At 41.5% G+C, this 20,992-nt stretch overlaps 1 protein-coding gene across 9 annotated transcripts in view; it reads left to right on the top strand.

The window, feature by feature from the left end:
* Positions 1-20,992, top strand: part of NAXD (NAD(P)HX dehydratase) — a 49,943-nt gene that overhangs the window by 22,390 nt on the left and 6,561 nt on the right. For 5 of the 9 annotated variants that reach the window (XM_009645737.2, XM_035901144.1, XM_035901148.1 and 2 more), the window contains 3 exons: positions 12,634-12,684; positions 12,765-12,869; positions 13,242-13,362. In XM_009645737.2, the coding sequence (XP_009644032.2) occupies positions 12,634-12,684; positions 12,765-12,869; positions 13,242-13,362 (277 nt within the window). Of the gene's footprint in view, positions 1-12,633; positions 12,685-12,764; positions 12,870-13,241; positions 13,363-15,443; positions 15,576-16,455; positions 16,576-16,808; positions 17,440-20,635; positions 20,891-20,992 lie in introns of those variants that run through there. The other 4 variants (XR_004842863.1, XR_004842864.1, XR_004842862.1 and 1 more) reach the window with 4 other exon arrangements.

Below are 20,992 nucleotides of genomic sequence, written 5' to 3'. Positions count from 1 at the left end.
TACTTTGCTTCCTCAGCATCTTTACTCTATCACCTGCTTCCCTTGTGCTCAATGCCTCCAGTGCATGCCCTGTGGCATTTCTGGTCCTTTTTAACGGTCTGATGGAAAAGCAGCACCTTGTGATGAGTTTCCTTTGATTTTTTTTTTTTTTAATTTTTTTTTTCCTTCTTCTTGAGAGTAGTGATACTCTTTGAATACATACCTACTGGCTTCCCGTGATTGTCTGGTTTTGGTTGTAATTCTGTTTACAAGTCCTGTTACAAGAAGCCACCCTACAAGTTATATCCCTCTCTCATATGCCACTTATGTGAGTCTGTGCCAAAACCCTCACATGCTGTTCCTCAGTTGCCTGGGTGAGGGCTGATGCTCTCTCACAGATTTCTAGCCATGGGATTGCAGGACCAGGAGCTGCAGCTTCAGCAAAATCTCCTGTAGAAAGCATTTGTTGTGTGCACAGCATAGCTGTGCAGCTGGATCCCATGCCGATGTGTCAATCCTAGTCTTGGCCTAGTTAGACCCTTCAACTGGGGAGCAAGTAAGCAGTCCAGGCTATTTCTCTTCAAGTGAAAGGAACAAAACCGCATTTCTGCTCCACTTCTCAGCTCTAGTGTGTGCAGATTGAAGCATCTCTGCTCCCCATTCTGTGTCAAATTTCTGAAATGCTGTACGGTATCTGGTGTGGAACTTGGCTACCACGGCCAGCTTCCTTGTAGGCAACATCAGGCCATCTGTTTTTGTCTTGCAGTGTCCGTGACTGATTCTGGCCAGAGATGGCAGCACCATTACTTCTCCAAGTTCACCTCAGTTGATATGCGCTTGGTGGTGGTTTAGACACTGCTGAGAAAGAGTTTAGCTGCTGTGTAGAAGCAAGGCCAAGGTCCCTACAACTGTCCTCTGTCAGTACTTAGAAGCAGTGTATTTCCAAAGCTATTGGGTGTTCTCCTTTTTTCACACAACAGCAATGTTAAGTGCCTATCTCATCTACCCACTACAGTGTTCTTCATTCAGCCGTTCTGGGGATGTTTGCACTTACATTCTTACTCTGGTCTGATTTTTCTTTGTAGCCTGAGGCTTGGAAGTAGGGGAATTCCCACGTGTAGCACTGAGAGCTGTTCCTCAGGTTTGTAAGAGAAACAAGTTGCTCTCCTGCAGGGTGGTGAGTGCAGCTCCTGAGAGGACTTTGGAAAGAATGTTATATTCCTTGCATAGCCCTCTGGGGGAGGAGATGGTGCTGCCTAATGCTCCAGGACATTCTGCATTCGGCTGCTGCCCAGCAGTTAGGCAGTTACAGGCTTAGCTGAGTCCTGTATCAGTTTCTAGCCTCTTGTCATCTCCTTTCTCCTCCTACTCCTGGCCTGAATGTGATGTTCCTGTCCAATTTTCTGCTTCTGAGTTTGGTGAATCTTTATTGGGTACGTTACTGGCTTTGTGGTCAAATGGACTGATACAGAATTGTTGGTAGAACAGTAGTTACTATTGGGATCAAGCAGAGAAAACCATCCATCCTGATGAAGAGCCCTTAATTGAAGTAAGGCTTCGACATTGCCTGTCTCCCTGAAGTGGTAGCACCAAATTGCGAACTCTGCCACTCTTGCCGTGTTTGTCTTGCAGCAGCAAAGTTAAGATTCGTGTTTTCAGCAGAGCATGCTTGCTTCCCTCCTGTAGGAGAGGTAATGATTAACAGCAAGAATGGCTCTGTGTAACTCAGATTACACGGTAAAATGGACTGAGTTCTCAAACAACATACTTGTTCCTCTTGTTCAATTCTCAGTCTTTGTTTTAGGTCCAAGAAAACATTCCCAATTCCAGCCTAGATGGTTCTTCTTTTTGACTGAGGCCCTGCCCACCTGCCGTTTCGGCCCATTGCTGTTGCTCTTCCTCTCCGCAACTCTCACACTGCGATGTCAGGCAGTCATTGGCCCTTAAAGATCTGTGCTATCTGTTGGGATATAAATTTCAGAAATCTAATTTTTCACCCCTAGTGACATTATCTTAAGGTTGCGTGGAAATGTCTTGGCTGTAGTTAATGTCTAGCAAAGGGTGGGAGAGGTCTGGGCCATTGTCATGGATCACCTCCATCAAGCGTGCCCAGAGAGAGCCCATTTGAAGTTTTCTCTTTCAGATAGACTTTCAGTTCCACCTCAACTGAGGTATCAGCCTTTCTGTGGTTTTGGTTAGTTGGATTAATTTCACCCCTTCAAGCGTCCTGCCTTCAGGATTTAGGCAACACTTTACAGCCTTAGTAGACTGTGAGAACAGGACCAGGTGCTTCAGTGCACTATCTGCACTAGTTTTTGCAAGCTCAAAAGGGCTGCCAAATACAGAGCTGCCTTTTGTTGTCATAGCAGTCTGTTAAAGCTAAATCTGGTGCTATGGGCTTTGAGAAGCATACTCCTCTTGCCAGCTGAGCAGCCCACCGGGTACCAAGTATAAGACACCTGAGAAGCATCCCAGACTAATGTTGTGGTTGATAGGTTAGTAGTGTTATCCGTGGTACCTACCGCCGTGTATGAATGTGAACGACAGGATGTGTTAGTCTTTGGAATCACTGCTCATGTTGACTCAAGTTAGCAGAAAAATTACTTACCAGAATCAATTCTTCAAGATGTGTCACGTGCATTTGCTTCCTGCCCTGTTTATGTCCTCCAGAGATTCCTGCCGTGGGGATTCCATAGGGACCTAAAGTAGCAGCAAGGACATGCCACTTTCTGTTCTCAGCCTTCAGTTAGGAGGAGGTGAGGTGGATGAGATCTTGTGCTTGTGAGAGGCAAAAACCAGAGGGCATGTACACACGCCCACTGTGAGAACGCGCGTGTAAACTGTATGTCTCTCAGCCCTCACCCAACCTCCAAGAGCGATATGTGTACCACAAGTAGTATTCAGTGAAAAACTACTCTCTGGCTAGCCAGGCCTCATTGCTTTTAAACAGCCCATTGAGAATCAGGATTTGTGGACAGCTTCACCTAAGATGAGGCAGTTGCTGGGATAGGGTGCAGTTCTTTCTCTGTGATGGTGGTACTGGTGTGGATAAAGCTTGGGAATGCCAGCTCTACACAGAGAGGTGCTCTTGGTTACACTAAGAACTATTGCTGCTTGTGCTAAGAACTATTAGTATGCTGTGGTTTCCTCACAAATGTCTTGATTAGAAAAACAGTGTTTGAAAATATGCTAACAGGACCTTAAATACAGGTTTATGCAGCTTGCAAGCAGAATTTATTTTCTAATACATGTAATGGATCTTGATGAAAGTCATTCACAGTGAAGTGGGATGTTTATTTGCTTTCTGTGTCCAGGTTTATATTGTTGTTTAACTTGCTTTTGATACTTAAAAGCATTTGCAAGCAAAATGCTGGAATTGGATACCTTTTCAACTCTTTCTGAACATCATTCAGCTAGAAACCCTAAAAAGAAATTGGCAGTGATAAATCCCAGAGTTCATTTTAAGTTTATGTTTATTTATGTCATTTTAAGACCAAATGCCAACAGCTGACCATGAATATCTTAAGCTAAATCTAACATTAACGTAATCAACCATGAATTGGAAACCTTGTAGAGTTTCCTTCATGAGTGCAGATGCTCAATGGATGAGACAGCCTGAGAAAATTCAGTGCCTTTATTTATTCCAGTTTAGATTTTTTACTGTGGATTGAAGTAAACAGGATTATTTCTTGTATTGGTTTTGGATGTGTTTAAGGATGGAAACGTATAAGTGTAGCTTCTCAAGTGGTGTCTGGCTGATTGTTAATTTGGTGGGGATAGCTAAAAAAGGAGTGCTGGGTTTTTTGCATAATTGGGATAGTATTTCAGAGGCTTTTGCTTTGTTTTCTTGTGTTTCTTAAGTTCAGGCATTACTTTCGATCATGTCACTTCTTTAAGAATTTAGCGTATGATCGAGGCAGATATTAAGAAACTGTTAGCTGCGGTGTTGTGCCAAGTTTGACAGCAAGTGATCTCCTTTGAATTCAAAGAGGGAATCTACAAGTGCACCATTCTCTCTTTCTCCCCCTCTTTTTTTTTTTTTTTTTAATGTAAAATAGAACAGTTTTGGTTAGCTGCCATCTACAGCATCTTCAGCTTTGTTAGTTGTAACAACAGCTTTTAACATTTCCCAAAGCACTTAATGAGCTTGATGATGTAGTGGGGTACTCTAATTTAGAGTCCTTATAACCCTCTGCCTGGCCTAAACGAAGTATTTTCCTGTGTACCTGAAAATCTGTTTTGGAAAACAGGGCCTAGCATGTGGTACTGCAGTTAAAAGAGAAAAGACCCAGTTAAATTGAATGGAGCATGAACCATGAGATAAAGAAGCTATTTGTTTCAAAGAAAGGATATTCATCTGTGTTATGTGACTCTTCATTCAAGTAGTAGGAGTGGTGGTCAGTAGTTAATCATTTCTTACGTGAGGTTTGAGAGCTTAGTGGAGTGATTAATGAGCTAGTGATAGCTATTCATACAGGAATACATAACATAAAACTGAGGCAATTAGGCTAGTTAAAGATGATTTCTGTAAATCTTGTCCAGAAAGTGTGTTTTTGTTTGATGTTGCTGAGTTTTGAAAGGAGGATGAGTTCTTGGATCAGTTTGTGGGAACTAATGAAAGCAAGTTTCAGAAAGAATTGCGTATTAACCAGTGGGTAAATAAAAAAAGAACAAAACCAGTTACTGAAAATATGTCTCTAGTGAAGAATCTCAAACAGTGCAACTGCATTTTTAACATTTTTTCAAAATCTCCTGTATCAAATATATTCTATTTAGGGAAGCTTCTGCCCCCCCGCCAACCCTGACTGTACCCTTGAGCATAGCCTGGGCTTTGGGATATTTGCCTACGTCTAGCTGTGCAAGATTACAAACTTCTGCTTGCCAAGCCCATTTTCCAAGCGACTCCGCCACAGAGCTGCATCCTGACCTCTATGCAGCTGAGTGCCTGCTAACTCTGCATTTATCCAGGCTTAAAGCAAGAAACACAGAAATGCTTCCTGGGGTTTTCAGTGCCTATTTGTAGGAACTGATTTGCAGCATGTTGGAGTCAAACTTGTTTGTTCCTCCCGGGCACCTTGGGGAGGGGGTTGTGCAGAAATGCTTCCAGCTGTAGCATTTACGGGGAAATCTCTGGCTATTTCTTCCCTTTTATCTCTCTGTTCCAGACAAAACCATGGATTCAGGAGTATTGGGTGAGAGCAGCATCCATGCGGAAAATACAAGCAATTATAGGTGGCATTTCAACAGCAGTTTCTGATCCTAGCTTTCAGTAGAGGGTTCTTTGTAGAAGGGGCTGCCGCTCCCTTTTGATTATTTAAGATTGTATGATGCCTAACCTGTGCCAGGTTATGCACATTTGCATGTGCATACAACCAAACCTGAAGCTCATCACTCTTGCTGCCTTGAGTCTGGTGACTCCAGCTTAGGCAGCCAGTGCTGTCAAATCAGTAGCACGGACTGGAGCAGTGGAGCTGAACTGTTCTGTCCATCACCTTAATGTAACCAGCATTCCAGAAGGTAGTATTTGAGCTCTTCTAGAGAATGGGCCTTACAACCTCTCCTGGGCTATGGGCAGGCCTTTGGCTACCCTGCCAGAGGAGTACAATATAGGACAGCATTGACTTGCTCTGCAGGCATCAGCTGACTGGAGTTTTATATGTGTGAATGCAGGCACGGTGCTTCACTGGCAAGGCACATACTGCCCAGGTACCAAGGAGGTCTGGCAGTTACCTGTTTGGACAAGCGAGGCTATTACTCTCTCTTAGAAATCAGGTTATTAACAAGCTGTATGGGTACAAACTCTTGTTTGAAGGACCTCACCTGCTTAACAGCTCTCCTAAGATATTTTAACTTTACTTGGAACATCTAGCAGAAGATTTAATTACATACTTGGCATTTGCAGGTTGCAGTAGAATGTACTTTTGGTGGGCTGAAGGCAAGGTGGTACTGCTTCCTAAAATGTTTGGATGTCATCATGGTCAATACTGTCCATTATTAAGGCTTGCAGGAGCTTGAACTTCTTTTTGAGCACATGGGTAAGGAATTTTGCCAAGACATGAGTCTTGAAGGGACCTAGGAAATGCAGTGTTTGTTGCAGGTGTCAGTAAAGGAAACTTTGCCTGCAGTATCTTTCCTTTGCAAGGTAGAAAGATGACAATGTGATGCATCCTTAGTGAAAATTAATTACTGTTGTGGGATAGATGTTGCTTTATATATGCTGCTATTGTGGTTTTCTGTTTATTTCATTAAAATTCAATCTTCTATTAAAACCACTGGCTCTAATTTCCTGATTCTTCCCTTTGCAAACACTGAATGCCAAAGTTATTGTGTAGTTAAGCCAGTTCATCAGGAAAAACAGAAGTAGTGATACGACTAATAATACATTAAAAGTCATTGCGGGCATTCTGCTGCCAGTCCACATCTAATTAAAAAAGCTGAAAAGTATTATCTAAGTCAGATGTGGGAAAAACTGTATATAATTGTCTTTTCCAAAGAGTCGGGGAGAACCAGCTTCTGTGCTGTTGCATGCAGGCAGAGTAAATAGGGTATGTGTGTTATTGCTGGCTTGTGGACTTGGGTGGAGAAGTCCAGACTGCCGAGTTTTGCAAGAGGCTTGCTATGAGCGCACCGCTTGCGATCTGCTCCTGGTGCCTCAGGGTGGCTACTCTATGAAGACTTCCATGGCTGACTAGATATCCTTTGATTGTACCTTAGAAGCTCCATAGCAATTTATTCCTCCCTCACATGTTTTCCCCATTCCCCTCCTAGCTGGTTTTTGTAGCCAGCACCTGGCTCATTCCCTTTTTCCATAGTAATTGTGGAAGTGTGCTAGAGTCCTGGATATCCGTGTCAGTGCAGTGGAGGTGAATGTTGTGTTTCATAGCACAGCTGCAGGCTATCAAATGGATAAATGGTATCATGCTTTTCTGCATTACTGTAACCTCTTTCAGCAGTAGCCTGTCCATTCATTCCTTCAAGCTTCTTCCTCCTGTGGTCCTGTCCAGCCTGAATGATTCTGATTTCGTATGTGTGTTGTTCTGGTTTCAGTGTATTGGGGGTTCTGTGGTTTGGGTTGTGGAGTTTGTTTGTTTGTTTGTTTTTTCAAAAAAAAGATTGGAATTTGGTTTTGGGGATCCATTTTAAAATTCCCACGTGGAAGTTGGGACAGAGAACAGATTTCTATTAAAATGAATGCATTGCATTTCAAGGAATAGCTTCCCTGATAATTAAAAAATTAATTAAAACACACAAATTCTTTGCCCTTACTGTGTAAATTTTCCCAGTTACAGTGAAAGGCTACCTTTACCCAGATAGAGCACTGGTTTCTACTGTGACACAACTTCTTTTTCAGTTCTTACTGAGTAGGTTGCAAGTCCTGGATATCCAGTCACAGAACAAAGACTTTTCAGGAAATTGTGTATTTCTAGAGTAGAGTGGGAGTAGATTCAGGTTAATTTTACCCCCTCTGTGCTCTCCTCCCCTCAACCACCAAAAATTGCAATGATTAAAATAGTATTTTGGGCATTCCTAAATGTCGAGTAACACTAACAAATGATAACTGCCACTGCCACGATGTGCCACTAACAAATGATAACTGTGTGGGAGATTGTCCCATGCAGCACCTTCACGGGCTGTGTGACTCCCAGGTCATTTCTTCTTTGGCTTAATTAGGGTAGAAACTTAAACTTTGGCCTTCAATTATTAGGAGAGGAAGCTCTCCTTACAGATTTGTTCTAGCATGAGTTCTGCGGTCTTGTAATACAGTTCAATATATTGCTGATTTTAGTCACAGCAGGCTGGAACCTGTTTCCCTTTTTTTCACTCAGATGTTGTGGGCTGTGGAATCACTGTTTTGGAGAGTCACTGAGTATTTAACTAACTCATACAAAGCAGAATATCTCTAGCAAGAGACTGCCCAAACCCCTGTTATTAGGACTGTATACATGAAAGCTAGGAGATGGAAATTTGGGGCTGGCTGTGGATATCGCAGAGGAGGGATCCAAATTTCAGTCTTTGATATCTTAGCTAACCAGTGTGGCTGTAGGTCATGAGGTTGGATGACTGCAGCATGTCACTCTCTCTCTTCTTCCTCCTCCTCATTGTTCTCTCTACTTGTGGCTAGTCCCAAAGTTGCCCTGTGAGTCCAGTCTTTCATTTCTGGATGTCCTCAAGTGCATAGGAATCAAGTGAAGGAAGTGCTCCAATCTTGTTCTGCACCAAGCTGAACCACCGCTGTTGTGGTGTAATAAATTCTGCGCACAGAAAGGTAGTCCGCTGGGATATCTTGGAGCCAGAATCTCCAAAATCTTAATATTCAAAATGTTGCTTGAAGGGAAGGGGTGATGTCTTGGTTTTGTTATTGATACCTGTATGTGTTGCTGTTTACTTGTGCGATTGGTGTTTGGATTTCAGGTCTTGTCTTAGTAACATTCCTTAGTATTTTTAATTAGCAGTGTTCTCTTCCAAGTCCTTTTCCGTATAAATAATTGTTACCTGGGATAAAACTGAACAGATGGTTCCTGCTCATACACAGAGTCCTATCAGAAACTGTTAAATAGGTTTTGGTGCGAAAGTAAAGTTAGTTTGAGCGATATTAATTGTGCAATTAGCAGTGAAGGTTCTTCTGTATGCTTATAAGTATTAAACCAGGAAAGTCCTTGCCAAATATAGAGATACAGATTCAGCTGAAAAATTATTTTTGTTTCCAGGATGCATAGAGGACATTGTCATTAGTGCTGTACACACCTCTTATGCAATTATATTTTTTTTTGTACAGCATCTGCAGGAATAGAGTGTTTAAAAGTGGGCTTCATCTCACCTAATTCTTGGTGGTTAAAAGTAAAGTGGTAAAGTGTCTCTGCTCCTTCCCATGATAGCTGAGGCGAGACAGGTATGTCTGTTGGTGATTCATGCCACCCTAAATGTGGTGTCGAAGCTGCATGGGATGAATTTCTCTCTGGTGGTGAGCCATTTGACCTTTAAATGGCAGCAGGTGAGATGAGTCCTGTCCACAATCAATAGGAAACAGAGGTTCTCCAATGAATGTTGTGTCCTTCAAATAGGTGGTTGTCTTATGGGGGTTCTCTTATCTCTGTTTCTCTTTCTCTGTTCTCTTATCTCTGCTTTATTAGGTTGTCAGATTAACCCCTCCATCCCCAGAACTTCCTTGTCTGTCTCCAAGCAATTTCTGTCTGTGTTTAAGGGAGGAAGAGGAAAGGAAAATAATTAGGGTAGTTTTTTGTTTGGGTGTTTCTGTTTGGCTTGTTTGTTTTGTTGTTTGTTTTTTTTAATCAAAAATGAGCTTTCTAAGTAAGACAAAGGATTTTGTGTCCCCTTTTATAAGGAGAGAAAGAAAAAGCAAAGATCACTCAGTATGTTAGAACAGAAACTAATACCTCAGGGACTTGGTACACAATAAAAGTTGCTTGGCCAGTAGGTTTTACTTAGCAAGATGAAATTTCTTTTCAGAGCAGAGGTCAAATGTCTAAGGATTGTGGAGGATGTGCTGGAGAGGTAGGAACTCAAAATGTTATTAGGAAGAAATGTCTTACTTCTCTGGAGTGTAGCAGTGACCCAGCCTTCCAGAAGCTATTTACCTGTACGTATACTTTCATGCTTTGTAGCTTACATGTGGTTTTTTTTCCCTTATACTTACATTCTTTTGGTGAACAATGGATCTTCAGGATTCTTGATTTAGCCTGTTGTTAGATACGTACATAGACAAAAATAGAAAGTCTAACCAGCAGTCAAAGTGACAATTACAAAAAAACCATGAAAGGGGGCCAAATAATAACAGCAGCAGCCAAACCTTAACTGTTTCGGGAACAGAACTTTGGCAAAATTAGTTCTATGGATTGCTCATAATGAATTCAAGAGAATAGTTTGGAAGTGTAAGGACTGGGATCTGGTGTCATCCTTCAGACTTCCTTACAGAGTCTGTTGGGGAAATCTTTTTTGGTTTTAAAAAAGGAAGTGTCATGAAAGATTGGCTTATTAAAGTTGACACACTAGAATAAACTGGTGATTCATGTTAGTGGGAAGTGGAGCAGTATTCATTTTAAGTGTACTGAAGGAGTTTGGTGAAGCTGCTAACGTACAAAAATATTCTAATTAAAACCAGTTAGAAAATGAGGTTGCAGTAAGTGGTATTTGTATCTTCAACAATTGGGGGAGGACAATCTGAATGCTTCCTTACATAATGTTTTGCTAACCTCTGGGGCTCAATGCCGTATGATACCTAATCAGAAGAGCTTACCATGGTTCAGAAATAGTTGGACTGTTGTATGTATAGCATTCATTTATACAGGAAAAAAAAAACCCAACCATAAACCTGGTCGCTAGATTCACAGCCTTATTTTATTAAAACCAATTGAGTCAAATTAAACGTGATTGTTAATAAACTTCACACAGCAGTACAGCTTCTGTGAAGGAAAACTGAGTTGTGCGCATCTGTGCAGATTAACATTAATGAAGTGGCTTTGTCTCATACATTTCTTAAAAGCCTCGAAAGTAACACAGTCTGGTTTTCAGTATGCTGCAACTAATTCTAGGTATGTTTTAAGATTCCATCTTTGCACAGCTGTTAAATATACTTACTCATAGACTTGAATAATTTAGTAGTAGCTGAATGGTATGAGTTGTATAAAACTTGTGATTGGTTCAAAATTACTTAAGTAGCTGAATATCAGCGAAGATTTGTGGTGTTCCCTTGGGATCCCGACAAGGGTGGGCACCTGACAGTCTGTGACACAGCCCAAGCTGAGGCCCGTACAAGCGTGTGTATATCACGGGAAGTGTTTTATTCTTTAGTGCCTTCTAATCATAGAATAGATGGCCAGCAGGTCGAGGGAGGTGATTCTGCCCCTCTACTCAGCTCTGGTGAGACCTCACCTGGAGTACTGCGTCCAGCTCTGGAGCCCTCAGCACAAGAAGGACATGGAACTGTTGGAACGGGTCCAGAGGAGGGCTACAAAAATGATCCGAGGGCTGGAGCACCTCTCCTATGAGGACAGGCTGAGAGAGTTGGGCTTGTTCAGTCTGGAGAAAAGGAGGCTACGGGGAGACCTGATTGCGGCCTTCCAGTACCTAAAGGGGGCCTATAGGAAAGATGGGGAACGTCTTTTTAGTAGGGCCAGCTGTGTTAGGACAAGGGGAAATGGTTTTAAACTAGAACAGGGTAGGTTCAGGCTAGAGGTAAGGAAGAAATTTTTTACAATGAGGGTGGTAAAACACTGGAACAGGTTGCCCAGAGAGGTAGTGGAGGCCCCATCCCTGGGAACATTCAAGGCCAGGTTGGATGGGGCTCTGAGCAACCTGATCTAGTTAGCAGTGTCCCTGCTCCCTGCAGGGGGGTTGGACTAGATGACCTCTAGGGGTCCCTTCCAACCCTAAACATTCTATGATTCTATGATTCTAAACCATGTCCCTGCAGCTGTGTGTCGAGACAAGTCCTCAGGCTTGGAGCAGTGGGTAGTGTTTCAGTCTCACACTTAAAATGTGCTAACAGTACTCAAGCAAACAAAAGTAGCGTTGGGTTGAAGTACGCTGCTAAATTCTGGTCATCTGTTTAAAAATAGAAGGGAAAGATTCCTACTGGTGTTGGAAAAAATCAGAATTGGGTAGGAGTGAGTTAGTGAGGATATGTATATGCCATCATTAATAATTGCAGGAAGCAAGGTGGGTAGTGTTTATTTTGACCACAACACAAGAACAGAGGTACATTCAGTACCTGGAAAATTAATTAAAAACTGCTTCCTTGTTCCTTACATAATGTCTTGCTAACCTGTGGAGCTCAGTGCCGTATGATAGCTAATCTGAAGAGCTTAATAACGTTCAAAAATAATTAGACTTTTGGAGGGATACCATCCTCTCTTATCTTATACAGGAAAAAGATAAACTCTCCAGCTTCAAAGACAAGTTGGTAATGACCAGGATTCAAAAAACTTGACTGTCAGCCATTGCTCATTAAAAAAGCTTGAGTATCGGTTGTTGCCACTGCTTGGTTAGGAGAGGGAACAAGGGCAGACAATCTGCTGAAGAGATCACTTGCTGAAAAACACTTTTGCAAATGGTCTGTTGTCTGGGCTGCCTTGATTTTGCTTTGAAAGTATAAAACCTCCAGGACCACAAGTGAAATGACATGTTTTATATACGTCTTATGTCGGGATGTTTGTTTGCACGTAAATTCAAACACTGCAGTGGGGCCTATCATCAGAAAAGCAACTAAAATTAGTGTTACAGTTATTGGTAGATTTGTATCATGGCAATACTCATTTGGATTTTTTTTTCTTTTTTCTTTTTTTTTTTTTAATTGGAGATGTATGTTTCCTATGTGTGACTTGTGGTGGCATTGCATGCCTCCTACAGCAGGGAGAGTGAGTGAGATTGCTTGCTTGTTTGCTTATCAACACCAAGGCATCGGTTGTGGAAACCCTGATGCTGCTGCTTGTACTTGAACCAAGGAGAGAACAATGTAACTGTAAAATTACCAGTTGATACAAAAATGTCTTGCGTTACTTTGCAGAATCTAACAGATTTTTTTGTATCTTATGTTGTAAAACCAACTTATATGATCAGATTTATTGTATTAATTTGTTTCAGGTCTTAAGTGATTTAAATTAGCAAGCATCTTAAAGTTATCTGCATTTTTTGCAGGGCATTATAGAAAAATCGAAAGTCAAAGGAATTCCTATCATTATTGATGCTGTAAGTATTTTCTAGATTCAGTCAATGGTTTGACATTTAAGAATCTATTCAGTAAATGTTCTTCTTACTGGTTTTTGTAGGATGGACTGTGGCTCATTTCCCAGCAGCCTTCTCTTATTCAAGGCTACCAGCGAGCTATTCTTACCCCAAACTATATGGAGTTTAGTAGACTGTATGAAGCCATGGTGAGCTGTTTTCCTTTTTGATATTTAAGTACGTGTAAGTTTAATCTTTTACTCTTTGAAAATAAACAACTAATTACTGGGTTAAACATGATGTGCCATTTCTTATATGCAAGAGAAGCATTCTTCTGGGTTTTTATTCCATGGGATAACTGCCACAACAATGCATATTCTTAAACAGAGCTCTTGTTTCAAGAAGACTCTTCTCTTACGCATTTTTCTGGCACTGCAGTGGATATAGAATAAAAATACTTGGAAAGACTGATGATGATGTTTCCCTCCCCCCGCCCCCATACATATGCTGAAAGTACCATGTGTTAGCGATGTTGTTCTGGTAGCAAAATATGTACTGTGTATGGAATTCTTGTGTTGTAGCTTAGAGACCCCGTAGACAGTAGTGATCATCATGGATGTGTATTAAGACTCAGCCAAGCCATGGGGAATTTGACAGTTGTTCAAAAGGGAGAAAGAGATCTTATTTCAGATGGAGAGAAAGGTAAGTGAAGCCTTTTGCTTTTAGCAATGTCATTTTTTGTTCGTTTGTTTGCTTTCAGCGTAGTCCAGTGGTTGGACTATATATAGTAACTGATTGACTGTATTCCCCTGAAGATTGAAGGGAAGGGATGCCTGTCCTTGCAGATCACCTTTAAATGATTTGTGTAAATTCATATTTTAAGAGTGCAACTTAATTTATTTGCTGAAAGAAGTTGCTGATTTTATTTCTCATTTAAATGGCTATAACATATGTTTTACATTACACAGGTATTGAGAAATTAATTTTTTATTCTTTGTGAACTGTTCTAAAATCCTTAGCTGAGATGGTCTGTATATAAGTGCAGATGTCATTGCTAAATTAATGCAGAATAATAGTGGTGTTTCACCATATGTTGGTTCGTCTGAAAAATGAAGACGTCTTGAGGTTCATGAGCTGCTCAGTTCCTTGATACTGTCCACCATGCTTTATAGATCAGCATGTACATATGACTTGTACATTAGCCTTGACAATTTAAAAAAACCAAAACCAAACAACCAAAAAAACCACCCCAAATTAACTCTAGATTGCCATTACAACTTTTTAAAACAGTCACTTACTAATACGGTTAAAGTATACGTAATAGAATTAGCTGCCTGTCTGATGCTTTTTATACTGATCATTTAGTGTCATCAGTATAAAATTAATTCATGAGTAGCTTCATCACACTTCAGCTATGTGGTCTTATTTCACATACATAACAAGCAGCAGCTCTGCCTCTAATTACTTGAAATGCTAATCTCTGATAAATGTTTATGCCGCTTCAGAACCGTTTTGTATATACAGGCAATTTTTCATTATTGGGAGCCATGGGAGTCTTTTATAACAGAAAAACAGATGTAAAGTGACAACTGGTTTGTGCAGAGCCGCCTTCCACATGCCCCCGCTAGCACAGATACTATAGCAGGCTGCGAAGCAAGCTGGGATCTGGAAGCAATGTAGTTACGCCTGTCTGGTGAAGGACTTCAGTTGGCCATACAGCACCCAAGTTGCCCTGCGTGAAGTCTGCTGCATTATTTGCACCCATAGCAGACTTGGTTTGTAACCTTGGACAGTCAGGCCGGGCTTAAAAGAGAATGGACTCTGCCAGAGGATGAAATACCCTGGCTCCAGTTTATGCCAGCTAAAGAGCTTTAGAGCGCTGAGCACTATAGTGTATCTTCCTTCTCTGTTTTTATGTCAACCATGTTCTTTTTATGCAGGATTGTTGCTTTTTTAACGAATGTCGGGAAAACTGGGTGAGCGCTTTAGGTGGAGCACGTTACCTAATATCTCTCTGTTCTCCTGTTGAGCTGTTATACTTGAGATGAGTGTATCCTCACCATTGCTGGAGAGAGACGACACTCAGTCTCCATTGTCCCTTGTCACGCAGGGTTCAAAAAAACAGGAAACAACTGAAACTCTTCCCGATTTCAATTTTGAATGTTCAGGTGTGGCACAAGTTTGGTGTGTGTCCTGTGTGCTTTTGGGGCTTTTCATCTTTATTTTTTTCCTCCCACCTTGTTCTCTGCTGTGGTCTGATATTTTCTTTCTCTTAGTTAAGTAGCTTTTTGATTTGAAATAAAAACAGTTCTGTGCCTTCATAGCAGTTGTTTGATGTCCCGCTTATAGGCTCCTTTCTTGTTATTACCTTGGTTCTATCACTGGTGCTTTCTCTCTCCTGGATTACAGACATTACAGGCAGCATTGCTGAGCTGTAAGAAAGTAGTTGTCAGGTTTAATACGGGTTATGACGTCTGTTACAAACACTGTTTTTAGGGTTTGTGTTGCCTGCAAGAAGGTTCCTGAGAATTTTGCAGAAACTATAGACTAGAGCGTCTTTTTATCAAGAATGTTCTTTGGGTCTGGGAGTTACTGTCAGTCAATTTTTTAAAAGATTCTCAAATGCAAACTTACACTGAGAAAGGAGATTTACTCTCTGCTCTGTGCCACAACACAGAACACGTTGTCATGTCACTGACCTTGAATTCTCTCCTAGATTTTTCGGTCTTAACTTCGCTTTTTTCATCTGTCTGTTCTTTTGATCTGATGTCATTTTTTTTCAGCTGAGACAACATACATGATGATTCCAGTGTGAGGGAAATCCAGATCATTGGTTCAGGCCAATGTCCTCTGAGCACAGTGAAATATTATGAAAAGTTCTGTGTACTTCTCTTGCCTTTTATTTTTCATGCCATCATCCATTTGTAGTACCTCTTTTCAGGCATTTTCTGCTTGAAATGTGCTTAGCACACTGATACTATAGTTTCCATTTATCACTTTTAAACTTTCTCCTTTGGGAATATACTGCATGTATGCTTTCTGGGGAAAAAAAAAAAAAAAAAAAAAAGTAAGTCTCAATGCCCTCCAGGACAAGCAGAAATTGCAAACTTAATGATGTAGCTTTAGTGTTCTGTGCTTGGCTGTTGCAGAAGGAAGGCTTTTTGAGGATGCCTAATTTGCAGCAGGGAAGACTGGCTTGGTGAATACTTATAGCTTAGAGTGATCGTAGTGGTTATTTCCACAATACTTCTATTCATGCATCTGTAGGAAATTCAGTAGACAACTTACTTCTGTTAGTTGAAGATGAAAAAGGTTATCAGGTGGTTTGATAGTGAGCTGGAGGTACAGGTGTTGTTGAAGGATTACTGTCAGCAGATATCTCTGTAATCTAAGTAGAGAGACACAATAAATTCTGATTGGAAACTGAAGCCTAATAAATTCGTATTAAAAGTAAGGCAGATTTTATTAACAGACAAAGAAATTAGCTATCACAATAACATACCTAGAACTTTGATAGATTACCGAACTGTGAAGTGTCTGGACACCTTTGAGGTTTGTTTTTACAGATCAGATTAGATGATGCAGGTGGTTCCTTGTGGTCTTAAAATCAGTACTGAATCACATACGTGGCTTCTGTGAAATCAGTAGCAGTCTTCCACTATAAAGGAGATTTTTATAAAATTTGTCTCCGTTTCAGTTATGAGCTGCCAACTGCCCTGTAAACGTAATCACCAAGATTTTAAATTAAGTTTTATATACTCTTTTTCTCTTTCCTTTTGCAATTTCACATTATAGCTTGGCCTACAGTTGTTGATTCCCTGCTCTACAAAGATGAGCTTCACCATGCTCTTGGTAGGTGATATCAGTGCCATCACTGACCAGGGTAGGAATGAGTACTCAGCCTGTGGGTAAAAGGTAAGTCAGCTTTTATTCACTATGGCACAGCTCTCTAAGGTCTTCTTTTTATTACTCTTTGGAGAACTGGTCAATAATAAAGTGTGGTTATACCAGTCTTAGTTCCTAACATGTTTAAAATTTGGTTAGGTCCTTGAAGTAGAGGATTTATTTATTTTTTTTTTAAATGTTACAATTATTTTTTTCTCTATTTTCCCCAATATGTGTGTTCATCCTGTCCTCCCTTCCAAAAGGCAGACTTCATGGGTAACCAGCCTGCTGCTGCCTGTGACTACTTTTACCTGGAGCCAGTAGCCAAACATAATTTCTGTCCAGTTGCCCAGCTGCAGCTGTGGTCAAGAGAAGTAAGGAAGCATGTGAGAGGGATTACTGAATACTGAATATGGGTAAAAAGCCATACATTCCGAAGCAGTACTTCTGATTTCTGCCATTCATTCCCTGTACAGCCGGAAAAGAAACTATTCAGTGCTTGTTAGTCCCTAGCTCACTTAGCTAAAAGCTCTTATGGTGTCCCGCTGCCCAGCAAATTTTGCCAAGATTTTAACTGAGAGGCAGCACCTTTGTCTCCACTCAGGCTCCTGGAGAGTGAGCAGAACAGGGAGGTCACGGTTCCTGGCTACTCTGCTCTCCGCTGCACATGCAGCCCAGCCTGCAGTCCCCCTGGTGCTGCTCACCTGTCATCACACCCGTCCCCTGGCTCCTGCACCTATCCAAGAAACGGACTATAAAACCTGGATCATTTTCTTTTAGCTTAAATTGCCTGGTGTCTTATACTCAAGGACCTATCTAAGTTTTAAAAGTGTGATTAGGGAATATAAAAAGTATAAGCACCCTTTATATAAAAGCCAACTTACATTTTCCCCATCAGTTGAGTGATTTTTCCAGCCCAAGTCATCAACACTGGTTTCCCTGTCTGTATGCACTCTGGGACGTGTTTCTGGGAGTCCACAATCTCCAGCTATGTGCTTTTGTGAACTAACTTGCAAAAGGAAAAAGATAAACTTCTTACTAGTATGAATATCTGCCAGGTCAGACATGTATATTGGTAAAAGATTTTACTCAAGATCTGATAATGGTCTAAACCTGAATCTTGCATTTGATGGAACAAAATGGTCCTTGACAGCTCTATTATTTTGCATTGAAAATGGAAATGTTAAGCCTTTTAATTAAACGATAGTATTTGTTCTGTGGGGTAGCTGATCTTAGCTGATCTCATTCAGTCAGATCACATCAGAAGTCAGAATGGTTGAGAATGGTTGTACTTTTCACGCGCGGATCCTTGAGCATGTTAGGGTAAGCGTAACACTCCTGCTTTATAAGAGGAAAACAAGTGCAGAGAACTTGTTCAGCACATCTGAGATTCAAGAATTAAATTTTAATCTCTAAGCTGTCTTTTGGTCTGCAGGCTCAGTAAGTGGAGGTTTCACATAGGCTCTTTAGCCTAATTTATCAGCAGCAGCATTACATCTTTAACCTTTAGCTGTCCCGTATTTTACATTCTGTGTTCTAAACAAAAACATCAAAAATTAATCCCTGTTTTGTTTTGTTGGTTTGTTTTTTTCCTCACTGCTGTATATGTTGCAAGTCAAGAACACACAATCATACATTACTTTTTATACTACACGGGCCTTTGGTATTCTAACTGTAAGGTGTCTAGGAGCCATAAATGAGTCATTCTTCTGGGCTTTGATCTGCCAGCAAAGTTTGGGCTGGAGTTCCTTCAGCTTGCTGGCAATGGTATAGTTAAGCGTGACACTATAGTCTGAATGCTTCCCCAAGTGCTAACGTTTATCTTATCTTCAAGGAGTGCTGAAAAGGGAGTGATGGCAACTTATTTTCTGGCCTGAACTATCTTAAGCATAGAGCTAATAAGTGACTTGGCCATAGTTACACAGGAAGTCTGGGGCAGAACTTTGAATTGTGTGGAGCTTAAAACTCTTGAATTTCTACTTTCCAGTATTTTGTCAGCATGACAGTCTTGTTTGTTTGTTTGTTTGTTTCTGTTGCACTCATATTTCAGTAAAAACTATTTCAGTGGACTTAGGCAAGCAAGAAATCTGGGTGACTGTATGTGAGGGAACTGTTCTATTTCCTGTGTACAGCTCTGGCAGTATTTATACGCCGTTTAATCACTGAGATTATGTTGAAACTGTTGAATAGGTCTGTGATTGTTCTGACCCTAGCAGATCTCCTTGCCATACTTCATTCAGTGATTTCCTCAAGGGTAACATTTTTATTTCATCTAGCCTTTTCTTATGATAGTATATGTATGCTCCATGGGTAAGTGCTAGGGAGTAGGGGTTTTTTGGGGGGGTTGTTGGTTTTTTTGTTTTTGTTTTCCAGAAAGCTGCTTGGCATAAATCGTTTTCATTAAAAGACTGTCAGTTAATTATACTGAGTTATTTTTTCGATTCATCACCCTGTGAAATAATGACATCAGATATGGTAGCCCAGACCAAACCAAAACAAGACACCCTGCCCCAGCAGCCAATTTGACCAGCATTGGTTGTGTGTTTCTATCTCTTAAGGTCAGTCAGTTGAACTACAGATTAACCTCCATTATTTTGACTAGGACTAGAGTCAGACTAATTGACCTTAAGTGGCTCGTCTTGCTGCCTTTCAACATTGACATGTTGGGGTGATTCCAGTCTTTGCAGTTTCCCTGTTGTCCAGCATCCAGTCGTCTTGGTCTCCTCAGCTATTCCAGGCTGGAAGAACCACGTTATCTAGGGTTTCTGATGTACGTGTTCATCCCTAGTTGAACGTGGTATAGCCCCACTGAGCAACAGACAGAAAAATACTTCATCCTCCTGTAAATACATCGTTCTGTATCTCTCCAGGGAATAGAACTACCTGCCTCCTCAGCACCATCGCTGACTATTCAGTCATGTCCATCCAATCGACGTCTTGTAACGTTGCTGCTGCTCAGTGCAGCATATAAGGATGTCATTCCCCGTGGTCCTTAAAAGAACTGCTTGAGCCAGCCAATGGATTGCAGACATTTAGTGGGGGATGTTCACAGAATCACAGAATGGCAGGGGTTGGAAGGGACCCCGGGAGATCATCTAGTCCAACCCCCCTGCTAAAGCAGGCTCACCTAGAGCAGGTTGCACAGGACATCATCCAGGCAGGCAGCCTGTGCCAGTGCTCTGACACCCTCAAAGGAGAGAAGTTTTTCCTCATATTCAACTGAAACCTCTTATGTTTCAGTTTGTGCCCATTGCCCCTTGTCCTGGCGCTGGGCACCACTGAGAAGAGTCTGGCTCTGTCCTCGTGACATCCACCCTTGAGATATTTGTATGTGTTGATGAGGTCCCCTCTCAGTCTTCTCTTCTTCAGGCTGAACAAGCCCAGCTCCCTCAGCCTTTCCTTATAGGGGAGATGCTCCAGTCCCTTCATCATCTTTGTTGCCCTCCTCTGGACTTTCTCTAGGAGTTCCTCATCTTTCTTGAACTGTTGAGCCCAGAACTGGACACAGTACTCCAGATGGGGTCTCACCAGGGCAGAGTAGAGGGGGAGGAGAACCTCCCTCAGCCTGCTGGCCACACTCCTCTTAATGCACCCCAGGATGCCATTGGCTTTCTTGGGAACAGGGGCACATTGCTGGATTGGGGGAGTGGGAAGACAGCAGTTTTATTGTTGTTGTTCTAGGAGAAGGCTGGGAAAAGCATCAGGAAGACTTTGTCCTTTGTGGATTTGGCAGTATGCCACTTAGTCTTGACTGTAGTGTGGGATTCCTTGACTGTACTTGAGAGGAGTTTTTCATTCCTTTTCCCATGGCCTGCTGTAATGTTCATCATCCTTTTATTTTGAGATGTTCTTTGAGGAACTGAGCCTCTGCGCAAGAATTGCGGGAGCGTTAATACCTTTCCCCCCTCACTCAAGTGAATTTCCTGTAGTTCTGCTGCTTTGAAGCTATTGCCTGCATTTGTTTTCCAGCATCTCTGTGCAGAGTACAAAGGTCTGCTTTTGTTGTCGCCGGTGAGGTAGTCTGCACATATTTGAGACTCACTTTTTAAAAAACCACAAACAAAAGACCGCTTTTTTTTTTTTTTGGTAGCGGGGTACTATAATTGGCCTAGTTTGAGGAGATCTCGCTGTCCTGTACAGCTCAAAACTGACTGGAAGGTTGTGGGGCTACAGAATAGTGGCAGATGGTGACACGCAGCTAATAAGCAGGGGCTTGTGCTCAGCTGTCACTCAGAAGGCCCCGAAGCTTTTGAACAGAGGATTTCCATCCTGCCTCCTGCCAGGAGTTCAAGCCCTCAAAGTGAAAATCCTGTGAGATACCATCTTCAAAGTAGCAGAATTAGAGGTAATTTCTCCAAAGCACCGTATTTTCAAAAAATAAATAAATAAAATAAATAAATGCCACCGCCTAAAAGGGCGTACCTTCTTCAGACAGCTAACTCGGAAG

Source organism: Egretta garzetta, unplaced genomic scaffold (genome assembly GCF_000687185.1).
Source record: "Egretta garzetta isolate BGI_Z169 unplaced genomic scaffold, ASM68718v1 scaffold168, whole genome shotgun sequence".
In the NCBI taxonomy this organism is placed as follows: Eukaryota; Metazoa; Chordata; class Aves; order Pelecaniformes; family Ardeidae; genus Egretta; species Egretta garzetta.
Note: the sequence above shows the minus strand (reverse complement) of the source record. Positions and strands in the feature narration are given on the sequence as shown.